The 12976-nt window shown below is 39.7% G+C and overlaps 1 protein-coding gene across 4 annotated transcripts in view; it reads left to right on the top strand.

Moving 5' to 3' along the window:
• RANGAP1 (Ran GTPase activating protein 1) overlaps positions 1 to 12976 on the top strand; it is a 33428-nt gene extending 20452 nt beyond the window's left edge. For 2 of the 4 annotated variants that reach the window (XM_050986899.1, XM_050986902.1), the window contains exons 17-18: positions 11457 to 11693; positions 12886 to 12976. In XM_050986899.1, the coding sequence (XP_050842856.1) occupies positions 11457 to 11693; positions 12886 to 12961 (313 nt within the window). In that variant the 3' untranslated portion in view covers positions 12962 to 12976. Of the gene's footprint in view, positions 1 to 941; positions 2036 to 11456; positions 11694 to 12885 lie in introns of those variants that run through there. The other 2 variants (XM_009086537.4, XM_050986911.1) reach the window with 1 other exon arrangement.

Here is a 12976-nt window from a genome sequence, read left to right on the forward strand (position 1 = left end):
TTTTATAGGTTTTAGAAAACTACCATAGTTGATAAGAAGCACCTGTTAGGAGGAGAAGTGGTGATGCAATTCCCCCCAGGTCAAGCCCCTTCTCTGGAACCCCCCCCCTTCAGCATTGGTTGTACTTTGTCCATGAAAATGTATCTTGAAGAGTTGTTCTTAGCCTTGGTTCCCAGGAAGAACCAAGATAGTATGGAGCCTTGTACCTCCTGAGGCTTGGAGCTCTGGAATTTGTTGTGTCTTTTTGCTTAAGGAAGGCCATGGAAAAGTACTGGGAAAACTGGTCACTGATACAATGGACCACAGAACTGCAGATGCATGTGTGAAGAATACAGAGAACATATAAAATAAAAAAGGCAGAACCTAAATGGCATCAGCCCAGCAAAGGCAGTCAGGTGTTGCTTGACATCAGGGAAGAGTAACAGGAGGTTATGCTGCCTCTATTAAAGACTTATTTAAAAGTCCTGAGACCAAAGTCACCATCTGATTATAGGTAGCAGATGACTTGGTGAGAAATGATTGGAGTGCTCACAGGATCATCTGTGTTTTGGGGTTCTAAACAGTGAAACTTTATGGGAAAAGCCCATTGCCAGAAGAGAGGGAAGGGGGTTTCCACCTCCATTGTTCTACACTGGGCTGCAGAGATAAAAGTCAGTAGCAGATTGTTTATAGTTATGGAAATAAATGTTCTGATTCTTGGCCACTGCCTTCCTGACTTGGACTCTAAGGAGACAGTTTTCCACAGCAGGCTCTGAATGGGAAGCAGTGATCTGGGCAGCAGTGATGGAATGGTTTTGGAAAAGGTAACTGAGGGCAAAATCTGTAGGTTTTGGGGCATACACGTGCAATGCATTGGAAACAGTGTTATTCACTTAGTCAAAGGCAGACACAAAGCCATTCTTGAGTTCAGTACTTTAAATCTCTCTCCCTTCTTTCCACAGACCCAACCGTGCTCTTGACTCCTGTTCATTTGCTCGTCACATGCTCTTACAGACCCTCCACCAGCTGTAGGAGACCAGAGCTGCCCTTCCTTCCCCATGGGACTGTCATCAGCAGAGAACTCAGAGCTGCCTAGTGCAAGAGGATCCCAGAGCCCATACAGACATGCTGTCCTTTTTTTTTCCTTCTGTAGGAAATCTGTCCTTCCTTCTGCTTTCATAAACTTGAACAAATCCTGCTGAATTGTCTTCCTACTCCTCTTGAAGTGATTCCCTGGTCTGTAGGGCAGGTGCTTATGCTAAAATAAGTCTGTACTGCTGTGAGCTCAGCATTAATTGAAGAGTTCTCCATTTTGGTTGCATTGGCAAGGGTGCCAGGACTAACACGGGACCCAGAAGAGCCCTCATCTGGATCAACCCAGCTGGCATTCTATTTTATTGGACTTTGACTCCTGCCTTACAGCATTTAGCACTGTGCCAGAGGAGGGCTCTGCTGCTGCTGCTGCTGCCCTGCTTCTCTGAGCTAGGGGGGTGCTGCTCCTGGACAGAGGGGTGAGGTGTGATCCCCTTTGGTTCTTTCAAGTCTGTTGTCAAAGGCAATGTGTGGCTGATTTTTATTTTAATATACTCTTCCCCTTCTGCTGTGGCTTGGAATATTTGTGTAGTGTGGCTGATCCTGGTGGCCATTGCTTAAGGGAGCGAACATATTGTATTGTAAATTTTTTTTTGCCATTGCCTGTGTTGTTTATTCTTCCTGCCCTTTTCCTTCTCACCCTAATTAAATAGGCTTGGTTTGGAAATTAATACAATCCATGAAATCCCTGTGGAACATGTCCATTTCTCTTCCCTTTGACAAAACACTGGGCCTGTGTGCACTGTTCACATGTTTGAAAGCCAAGCACATGTAAAAATATGGAGAGAGAAGGTTGTGCTTTTCTGTTGCACTGAACAAGTAGCAGCAGATGTCCCTAAATCTGTCTGGAAGATTGTCCATGTGTCCATACAGGCCTTTGAGCCACCATGACGTTCCTCCATACAACTTACAAATGTTTATGTCAGTTGCCTGAAATGTTATGTAAATAAAAATTAACTCCACAGCCTTATCATCATTTATAAAACCTACACTGGGATTTGGAAGCCTGTTTTGCAGCTTTATGTGACTGCAGAGTTTGCAGTGGAACACAAAATGGGACTGGAATGGAGCGTGGCTTGTGTGAGGAGAGGGGCACCAGTAAAGTGACCAGCCAAGCTATTGAGTCACAGACCTTGTTTCTGCAGCCCCCCATCTCTTTTCTTGGTGGTCTCCTGCTGCTGTCCAAAACAGGAACATGGCAGAGGAGCACATTTCCCTCCAGGCATCTTCAAATTCCTAGCACAGTGTAAATAGGAAAAGCAGTGCCAACATCATTAGCAGTAGCCTGCTACTCGCTGTAAGTAGGTGAGGCAAACGTTGAACTTGTTACTGTCCCACATTCCCAGGATGAGGTAAATTTAAGCACTTCATCTCACTGGCTAAAAAACTAGGCTGGAATTCACAGGAATATTCACAGGAACATGTAAATGTTCAGAATGATTGGATTAAAAGCTCCATCACAAATCTTTCTGGTGTGACCTTGTGCACAGCCAAGATTTGGCCAGCCCACGTCTTGCTGGATTTCCCTCTGGAAAGCTGTGACTTGATGCTCTGACCATTTGAATGCTGATTTTTTTTCTCTGCCTCTTATCAAATTGCATGGAGTAGTTCTTGAATTTTGCAGTGGTTGTGAGAAAATAAATTTAGTCAAAGGGCCAGATCTGTTAGTCCCTCTGTGGACTTGCTAAGGTTGTACTGCCCCTGCATTCATAAAGGTCAGATGGTTACAGACTCATGAGAGCAACATGACATTTAGGGCTTTGGCCAAATTCGAAACTGGTGTGGTCAGTCTTGCTTTTCTTCAGAATTTGGGGCTTATTAGCTACTAGCCCTTTGTAAATATGCAAAATGTTTTTAAATGTGGCCTGCTTAGCAAACCAGAACACAAGGCTTGCAAAAATGTGTGCTTTGCTCTTACAGCACAGTGGCTTTGCATGGAGTCCTCTGATTTTGCACATCTATAATAATGTACTGTGGTTGTGGGTGCAAAGCTCAGGGGCAGGTGAGGAAAATGGAAGCTCCAGCTCAGGTTCTCAGCCACAGTTCTGAGACTGCAGATGAGGATTTTTCTCCATCTGCAGGAGAGGGATGAGTTAGGATGTTGTGATGTATTCTATAGGACAGCAACACCTCTTTTATGGGCCTCATTTTCTTGAAGATGAGCACAAAATAATTTTACATTTATTTTGGCTTGTTGGAACTGTCAGAGTCCCTCACTCTTCCACAATTTCATTCACCTTCCTCAGGAAAGAAGCCTTTGGATCCAGCAGCTGACAGGAAACACAACTAATGATGATTATTTGTATAATCTAAAAGTACTTTCTCTTCCTTTCGTTTGGGAATGCTTGCACTCTCTCCCTGTGTCTTTGAGTTCAGCTGAGCAGCAGCCAAACAGCATCACTCAGTGATTTTATTAGTCTTTAGGAAGGACAAGACAAGCAAGAGAGCAAAGCTGAAGTAAGAAGGACCTCTCTGTGGTGGAGCTGAAAAACCTGAATTTCAAATTAATCTAAGAAACACATGAAAAAATATTTAATATTCCTGGCTGTAGGATGAGCAGGAACAAAAGAAGAAAAAAATGATGGGTGGAACTTTTCAAGCTCATTAATACCTTTGGAGGAAAGTTTGGTGTAAAACATCATATCTGACTTCTTGCAAGCCTGTGAAACTAACAGAGGTTCTGGGTCCTAAAATACATCAAATGCTGAAGAAGAGGCATAAATGGGAAATCCAATTTGATCAAACTTTCCAAAATCATGCTATCAGTTAATTACTCAGTCTTTTCATTGAATCACAGAATCCCAGAATGGTTTGGGTGGAAGGGACATCAAAGCTCATCTCATTCCCCTCATGGGCAGGGACAACTTCTACTATCCCAGGCTGCTGGGATAGTGTCCAGCCTGTGTCCAGCCTGGCCTTGGACACTTCCAGGGATCCAGGGGCAGCCACAGCTTCTCTAAGCAACCTGTGCCAGGGCCTCACCACCCTCACAGGGAAGAATTGTCTTCAAGAAAAATTACATGGCTGATCAAAGTTTTTCAAAATTCCCCTTTTTAAAGCAACAGGGAAAAGCTCACCTAGGAAATTAAAAATTCTTCTTAAAGATGTATCAGTTTATACTTTCCGAGTGACTGGAGGATCTGTGACAATGCCACACTTTTTTAACAAAGGACTGGGTTTTTTTATTTTCAGTGAAAGATTCATATTTATGTGATCCCCCCTAAAAAAAATAGAAAATTAGATAACACAAATATGCAATTATAAATCAGTTAGGGTTATTCTACCTAAAATTTATATCCATTGGCTATGAAATAATAAACTTGAACATCATCCTATATTCATCTACCCCCCAAAAAGTTATTTACCATTAGTAGCCATCAAATCCCACCTCAGAGCTCTGCTGGGAGGGATGGCCCTTCTTCAGAGCTCTGCTGCAATCCAGAGCTGCCCACATGGTGTGACTCAGCTTTTAAAGGTAGTCACAACCTGGTTTTGTCTGTCTTCAAAGAAAAGGTCTTTTCTGGGGGGTGTGGTGTTGGTGGTATTTGTGTTTTTCTGATGGGTGGCAGTGACAGGTTTTTTAATATTGATTGTGGATGCTGGTTCTCATTGTTTCTGAAGAAAAAAACCCCATACTCTAGATCTCCCATTTAGATCTCAAAGTGCTGAACAAAGGTGGATTCCAGTTTGGTTTAGATCTGGTTTTGCCTGTTGCTTTCAGGGAACATAAAATGTTTCTGGCTTTAGGTTTTACTAACTCCTTCCAGAGCTGATTTATGTAAATAACTTGTATCTCTCCTTCCCTGGCCTTGCTGGCTACCTCTGTTCTGCTGCTGGTTTTAATTCAGGGTGTTAACTCTTCAATTCAAGAGCCTGTTTGCTGGAGGGTCAGTAGAGTTCCCAGTGAACACAATCACCCTTAAACTTGGCCTCTTGGCACTCCTGTAATCCGGGGATAAAGGGGAGTAAAAGTTCTGATTTAGGGCCTTAGATTCTTTAAATTGCTAATACCTACTCCTAGATAGAGCATCCTGAAAGGCTGGGTTGATGAGTTCTCTTTGCTCCTTGTATTTGCTGGGATTGAAATTTGTTCCTTGCATTTGTTTGGCTTTTGGAAAGGCTGGATAAACTCCTAAAGTGGGAGATGTGGAATTGTCAAAATCAGCTCCTCTGATCTCAAACAGATGAGGTTTGTGGCTTTTCCCAGCTCAGCTAAACCTGTTCAATAACTGCTGCCACAAGCTGCTACTCCAGTGGGCTCTGGCAATGCAGGGATTGCTCACGACTTCTGGTAGGATAGCAAAGGCCAAAAATGACAGTGGTTCCATCCCCTAAGGCATATTCAAGTCTAGATCCCTCTGACACCAATGGTGTAACTCCTCTGCTTATGTAAAATGTCTGTGAAAGTTAAAACACTTTTGCCCATCATGAAATTATCCTGCATTTTTCCAAAATGTAATTATTTATCAAAGTGGGCTGCCCTGGTGCTGGATTTTTTTGAGCCTCTGTGCCTTAAGTCCTGAAATATTTGGAATTTATTTTACTGAAAAGAGTACTTACTGTGTATAGTGAAAGCGTTTGGCTTCAGAGTGCCAGCTCTCATTCCACCAGTTCAATCATGAGGTGGCTAAGGGCTGGTTATGGCTCTTAGACATTCTTTAGGGATGAACTCATTCACTGAAAAAACAAGCAGCCATGGTGCTCATGGGTAATTTATAGCAATTTTTAAGTTAGGAGAAAACTGGGATCTCATACTACAGGCTGAAAACTCTGCATGGCAATGGAATTTGGTTGGGATGCTGACATACTCTGAGGAAACAGCTCCACAGCATGCAGGTACCCCTGAGCTGGGAAAGGCTCAGCTACCAGTCCTAAGGAATTACATAACTTTTTCTTCTCTCATCCTCTAATAGCACAGACACAAATTGAGTCAAAAAGATTTTTTTTTTCCAGTACACTCCACTTGTTCTTCAATTCAATTGAAATAATTAATTCCACCAGGGTTGGAATACATCATTTTACAGGAAGCAAAAACTCAGGGTATACTTTCAGCAAGATGTTTCTAAATTTTAAATAATATATTTAAATTAGATGGGTTTTTTATATATACCACACTTCATTGCCTTTAATTAAAGTGCACATTTACCTTACTCTGGGTGTACAGTGAAATCCAGCCTGGGTGTGATGTCACTAGAAGACAGAGAACCCATTACCTGGCCTGTAAAGTTGTGTGCTGAGATGCTCCTTGGCCTCAGGATCAGTGCTGGGTTCAGTACATGTCTACTAAGTTTATATAGACCTTTGCTCACATAAAACTGAGTCCTGGCACTGTAGGTTATAAAGGATGGCACTGCACCTCTGTGAGCAGCCTGTCTGGCTCTCAATATGTACTGCTGTGCCATGCAAGAGCCATAGATTTGCAGGGGAGGCGAGGGACATACCTTCATGGACCTCATGAAAATACCTTTGTGACCTCATGTTATCCATTTATACTCTGAGTCATTACAATGGTTGCTTCTTATAAAAGTTATCTTTGCTAGCAGAGGAATATGTGGGCAAATGCTCCCTCTGACAACCAGTGTGCTTTGGATCAGACTCAAAACACACATATTATTCCAACTTAATTTTCCTTGACTCCTACTGAATGATTTGCCCCCAAAAGAAAATGTCTGACTCTCCATAAAACTGCAGGTGATGGTGAAATTCCTGTCAAGCACTGGAGGTCCAGTGTGCTCCTCAGGTTAATTGTAAATTACTCTGGAACCCGCTATGCAAAAATGAGATTTTGTTCCACCTGTGGTCCACCAGTGGGTTTGGAACAAGAATCTACTGTCAGTAGATCAGATTTATTGCACAGTGTCCTTCCCATCAATGGAAAAAGTTAGGGGATCTATAAATCAGAAAAGGATTTGACAACACTGCACTGTGTCCAAACATTCAACATCTAAACACGCTGGCTTTCTGTTTGCCAGTTTTAGTTATAGAGTAACTTAGAGTTGACTGTAAGGTATTTTCTGTGAGTGTTAAGGGACTTACTGAAGGAAAATGAAGAGCAATGGAAGGGCAGAATGAAGGACAGGTGAATTTCATAAAGCTGTGGTTCAGCTCATGCACACATATTTAGCTTTTCTTTCAATGGAAATGAAGTCACAGGAGGGGATGGTTCAGAACAGATCTCACTCTGACGTGGCAGTAAGGACTGAAGTCCCTGATCAAGGAAGTAGGAATTGCTCTTAGGTCCTGCAGTTTAAATTAGAGTAAAATGTATCTTGCTGTAGCAAACAAGACAGCAAACTCCACCAGTTCATCCAGTTAAATCCACTTTTTTCAAGCACTCTGGAGGCTAATGCAATTCAGACCGTGTGTCGTTCTATTTCTCAATCATTTTATTTCATTCAGCCACATTTTGCTAGCCACCATTTGTTTTTGCCACCGTAGTGATGAAATGTATTTATTAGCTACATAAGCAGGTGCCTGGATTGGTCAAATTTCAATAACTCAGAACATCTCCTGACCGTAATACTAATAATTGAAATTTAAACAAATTTTGTTCTGATATCAAATCACAAATCTCTAAATTTGGGATTCACTAAGAAGATATGAGACTATTCATACACTATTCATATACATTCAATATTTCTGCCAATATGTTGCTAACAATTTTGTCTGTGTTTTTAGGTTATTGTCATTTGGTAACTGTAGTTCATATTTCCATTGAGTTTGCATCTTCTGCTGTAGAACAATATAAGTTTAATCTGTTTTTATATTATTATGACAGTGACACCATATACTTATTGCACTGACAGTTGATATTTACAATATATTTATTGGCTAATCTTTAAGCTGGCGTTGTCCTTCAGTGCGGTTGGAAATATCCTTATAACCAAAGAACTCTCAGGTTCAGAGCAAGTTGCTTTCATTACAAAATCCAATGACCCCATAACTTTTATTGTACGAGACATCAGATCTTATTTGGCTTTTATCTCTGGGTTTCAAATTTTTTTTCATCATTCTCTTTAATTATATTTTTTTAATTCCCTTCACTTTTTTACAAATAATCCCAGACTCACGAAAACTCACTAAATTTTACATTTGTCTCAGCTATTTCAGTGTTGTAAAATGCTGTATAAAATATACTCTTAAAAACCTGGATAAGGAACTTTAATACTTTTAAACTGTGATGCAGAGGACAGAACATTTTATCCTCTGTTCTTCATACAACTTAATCACCTTTTAATCCATAAACAATTACAGACAATTAAAAATGTCTTCAACTACCTCAAGGGAAAATGTCCATATGATCGAAATTCATGATATTTAAAATCAGTAGCCTTATGATGACAGAAATTTATCCAGAAATAGATGCTGAATTCTCAGAAGGAAATATGTATTAAAAAGGAAGAAAAGAAGCTTTGCTGATATATGTATGTATTGATGTAATTTTAATATATTATCAGTCTGAAAATGCCACAATACTAAGAACACCTTTGAAAAGAGAGATGTGCTTGATCACATCAGTATTAAGACTGATTAATTATTTGACATGGCTGAATATTCAGCCGTAGAAATGGCGCAGTGGAAATCAAAATGGCAATAATTTGTAGGACTGTCTGATATGTCAGTGGCAAAAGGAAGATTTTTAACCAGATGGGAAGAAGTGAGAGGTATTCTCTAGTTTTTTTTCTAAGTACTTTTGCAGTGGGTACCCACAGCTGGCACTCTCAAGTCTGGTCCTCCCCCTTCCTCCCTCCAGCTCTGCTTGCAGCTGTTTTATTTATCCTTTCCTAAGGAGATATTGAAATGGAGCTAGAATTGGAAGAGGGCCTGAATATAATTTCAGCTTTGTTTCAATTTTTGACAGCTGAACCCAAAGACTTCTGGAAACCTTGAAAAATATATATGCAAGGAAGATTACTAAAGCCATTAGTCAATTGGGAAACCCCCCTTTTCCCAACCACACAGAGGGGAATAATGCATAAGATGGACACAGCTACTAGTGATGTCAATTGTTGTCACTGCATTGAAGTTGGTGATGAGACAATTATTCAAATTTATTATCTGAACTCTTGCTCCTCTCCATTTCCCATAAGTAGATCTATTAAAAATCCTAGTAGAGGACACGGAATTTAAAACAGGAATGACATGTGCCCATGGAGTTGACTGAAGCATATTGAAGGAACTCCATTTGTTATTAAAATTTAATTGGAAAGATAAGATGCCAGCAAAATGACTGGAAAAATGTATTTTCTTTCTTCCCAGAAATATTATTAAATACTAACAGCAAAATAGTCCATGTGCCAGATTCCTAAATGAAAATTTCCTTTCTCTGCCTCCCTATAGCTCCTTCCATTCTAAGTACTGCATGTATCCATTATTTTTTCCCTTTTTATGCCATAAAACTCCCTTGTCACTCACTATATTTTATTAGGATACAAAACAGCCCACTCAGCAATTGGTTTGCATTCACACCTCACATGTGATAAGAGGAAAAAAAAGCTGCAGTACAAAGTGCAGCTGAGGACAAGCAGTATAATCTGCCTTACTTGTGTTTCACTCTGAGAAAAATAACTGGCACTATGAACGAAGTCAACTGCACTTCATCCTAAGCAAAGATGGCAGAGCTCAAGTGCTTTTAAGGGAGAGAGAAATGAAAGTGTACAGATTTTAATTGTGAACACAGGAAAAGGTTAAAGGAGAATTTTTCCCTCTAGTTTTGAAAAATGTTTAGCCTGGAAAATACAATAGGCACAAGACTGCCTATCTCAGGGAGTGCCACCTTTAAGGCTTCTCTGTCCCTGGATCTTGAAGATGTCATTGGATATAAGAATATTTCATCTTAGACATCAAAGCTGAGGAGATTGGCATCGTCCCTATGTACCTTATATCTAAAACCTCTCCCCTTTATCTAAAGCAAAGTCTTACACACCTTTTTCATTTTCTACTGAGCAGTTACCAAGAAATCATTGATTATATTGATCTGAAGGAGTAATAGTGATGTTTTTATAGAGAGCTTCTTGCTGACTGTTGCCTGTTTCCTGAAATCACTGACGTTTGCAGCTGAAAATACAAAGTGTAAAAAAGGATGCAAATTGATAGGGGGATGTGGGACACTGACCATTGCCATCTGTGATTCCATAGCTCTCAGAACCTCTGGAAAGTCACTGGAGAGCCTAAATTAGTGCCAAAGTGACAGACCCAAGTCCCCCTGGCAGAGAGGCCCAGAACTGCTCTGTTCTTCCCCATATAATTCTCCTATAATTCTTTAAGGGAATTCTCCTTCTCATAGAATTCTTTGTTTCATCCTTGAGCAAAGAGTGCTCTGTAACTTCCTTCTTTAAGTTTGGAGCACCTTCCATCCATCCTGCTCTGAGTTGCTGCTATGTTTTGGCATTGTTTAAAATTATACCAATCTATTGTTGTGATCCTTGGCAGGGCCAGCTGTTCTTTATTACACAGAGAGGAGTAGCAATTCAGATGGTTATTCTGTCATTGATCTGTAGCTGAGTTTTAGAATTTTCATTCACCTCATCAGTTCACTTACTCCTTAATTAATTACCTCAAACCATCAACAAAGGATGTAGCTTATTGATAATTTCATAGGTGAGATTTATGGCCAATGTTGCTATCACAGCCATGGAGATAAAGATTAAATCTGTCTTCTATAAATGTTTATTTTGCCTCATCCATTTTACTACAGCTTTTATTTTTTCATAGTATTTTTAGTTCCTCACATTTTATATCATTATATCAGCATCATCTCATATTGAAGTAAAACAACATAATTAGCTTTAACCAATAGTGCCCACAGTTAAAAATTAAATACTGTTAAAAAACATACAAATAGTGCATTGGAATAGGGAAGGAAAATAGGCTTGGAATAGAGGCTGGATTTGAGAGATGATGTATTCTTTCATCAGCTTCAGGAGTATGAAAGGCTCTTGTACTTTAAATGCCAGGTTTGTTTTATACGTTGTGACCAAGTATTCTGAAAACTTAAGTAGAATAACAACTTCAATCACAGATCAGAATTCAGAAAGTCCCACTCTTGTGTTTGGTCTCTTTCCCACTGGCATCTCTTGGCCTGTGTGGATTTAAATGAGGTGGTGCAAGACTGGAGCTTGCCTGGGAGTTAGGATAAGATTCAGATAAAAGCTCATTTTTAGTTATTTGCTCTAACAGAAGTGATAGGTTACCAGTTCACCAGTTGCTGAAATGCTCTGTGTGAAGATCAAAAAAAAAACCCATTTCCTTTTTGTGTGGGGGAATTCTTTCTGTGTGAATATTAGGGGCTATTTTCTTATGTAAAATGATGTGTTTTTAAAATAGAACTTCTAGAACTCTCTTCTGAATGAACCAATATCTCTTATATTTTTTTAATGTTTCAGAAATGAAAGACAAGCCAGGCTGTTATGCTGGCTCTGTGTTTGCCCTCTGCTTATAAACAGTGTTAAGGATCATCCATCATCTGCCCTGGACTTCAAATTGATGACATCTGGACTTCATCCTCACAATGCTGTAGCACTGACACTTCAAACAAACTCAGAAAATGCTAAAAAGAAGAGCATTACTTACAAGCATAATATCTCACTCACACTAAAGTTGAAAACTTCCTCTTTCCAAAGGTAATTCTTTCCAGTTGGTACTTGCCACTTGAAGAGGGTAAGTCAGTCATTTTTAGGATGAAAATAGTTCTTATATTCCTGAGAAGGGAAAATCCCTGGAAAGGTCTCTGTCCTTGGAAAAGAGATTGCATGTTCCTTCCTTCACCTATGATCTAACTTTAAGTGTCAAATCCCCACACAGAAGCTTTGGCAGAAACAGGTAAAAGTTGCAAGAGTTCCTTGTTATTTATAGTCTATGAATTCAAAAAGAAAACGCGGGAAAAGTTGATTATATATTTGAAAATATTCATTATTTCAAAACTTTCTTACAAAGGCCAGCGTTACAAATTTAGATCCTGTAGCCTTTTTGAAATTTGGAGCATTTTGAACAGCAGGTCATGGAACAACTGCAAGAATATGTCAACAGAATATATAATTTACAGTGTGCTTGGTTATGTATCTAATGCACACTAAAAAAAAAAATCCTGAATAATAATATCTATTTAAATAAACATTTTTTTAGTCAGAAATATAAGTTAGGTTCTTTCTGTGGCTTTTGATAAGCTTCTTGAGGGCATGCTTGCTAATAAAGTTGTTTTAATTATTTAGCAGCTCCAAATCTGGAGTAGGAATCTCTGGATTTTGTCTTTACTGCTCAGCACAGATGTGAGCCCAGACCTTAGAGGGAAATGAACTGTCCCTTTTCTCACTGGGTTTAATAAATACATGCAGACAGTAAAGGACTGCTGAGTTTTAGGATTCCAGCATTTATTTCAGCTCTGAAGAATATCTCCTTTAGGGTTACAAATGCCTTTTCCTCTGAAAAATCCCCTTTTCAGTTTCCTCTCATTACCTTTTTCTCCCAGCCTCTTCTCTCTGACCCTTATCCCAGGCTTGTATTCTCCCTGTTTGCCCTCTTGTAAACAAACAAATAAACAAACAAACAAATTGACAGCTTCTATGTGTGTCTTTCAGACACAAATTTGACAGCTTTTACTTGTGTCTTTGAGCTACTTCTGAGCTATTTCTCTCTTCTGACATGCAGGAAAACTGCCATAAATGCTTATTTGCACGTGATACAAGCAGCTTTGCATGCAAGCTCTCAGAAAAGTTTCTGTGACTGAGATCTGAACATCAAGACCTGAATCTGGTGTTTAATTTGAATCATCCCAGAGAGCTGGACTCAGTCAATAGTTGCCTTTGCTTTATTCAGGAACAAGCTACTCCAGGATACTCCTGTTCCTGTCAAAACAAGGCTGTTTCCTACTCTCTGTTTGCACCTTGATTGACTTCAGCTGAATCTG

The sequence above is a fragment of the Serinus canaria genome, chromosome 1A (genome assembly GCF_022539315.1).
Source record: "Serinus canaria isolate serCan28SL12 chromosome 1A, serCan2020, whole genome shotgun sequence".
NCBI classification, from domain to species: domain Eukaryota; kingdom Metazoa; phylum Chordata; class Aves; order Passeriformes; family Fringillidae; genus Serinus; species Serinus canaria.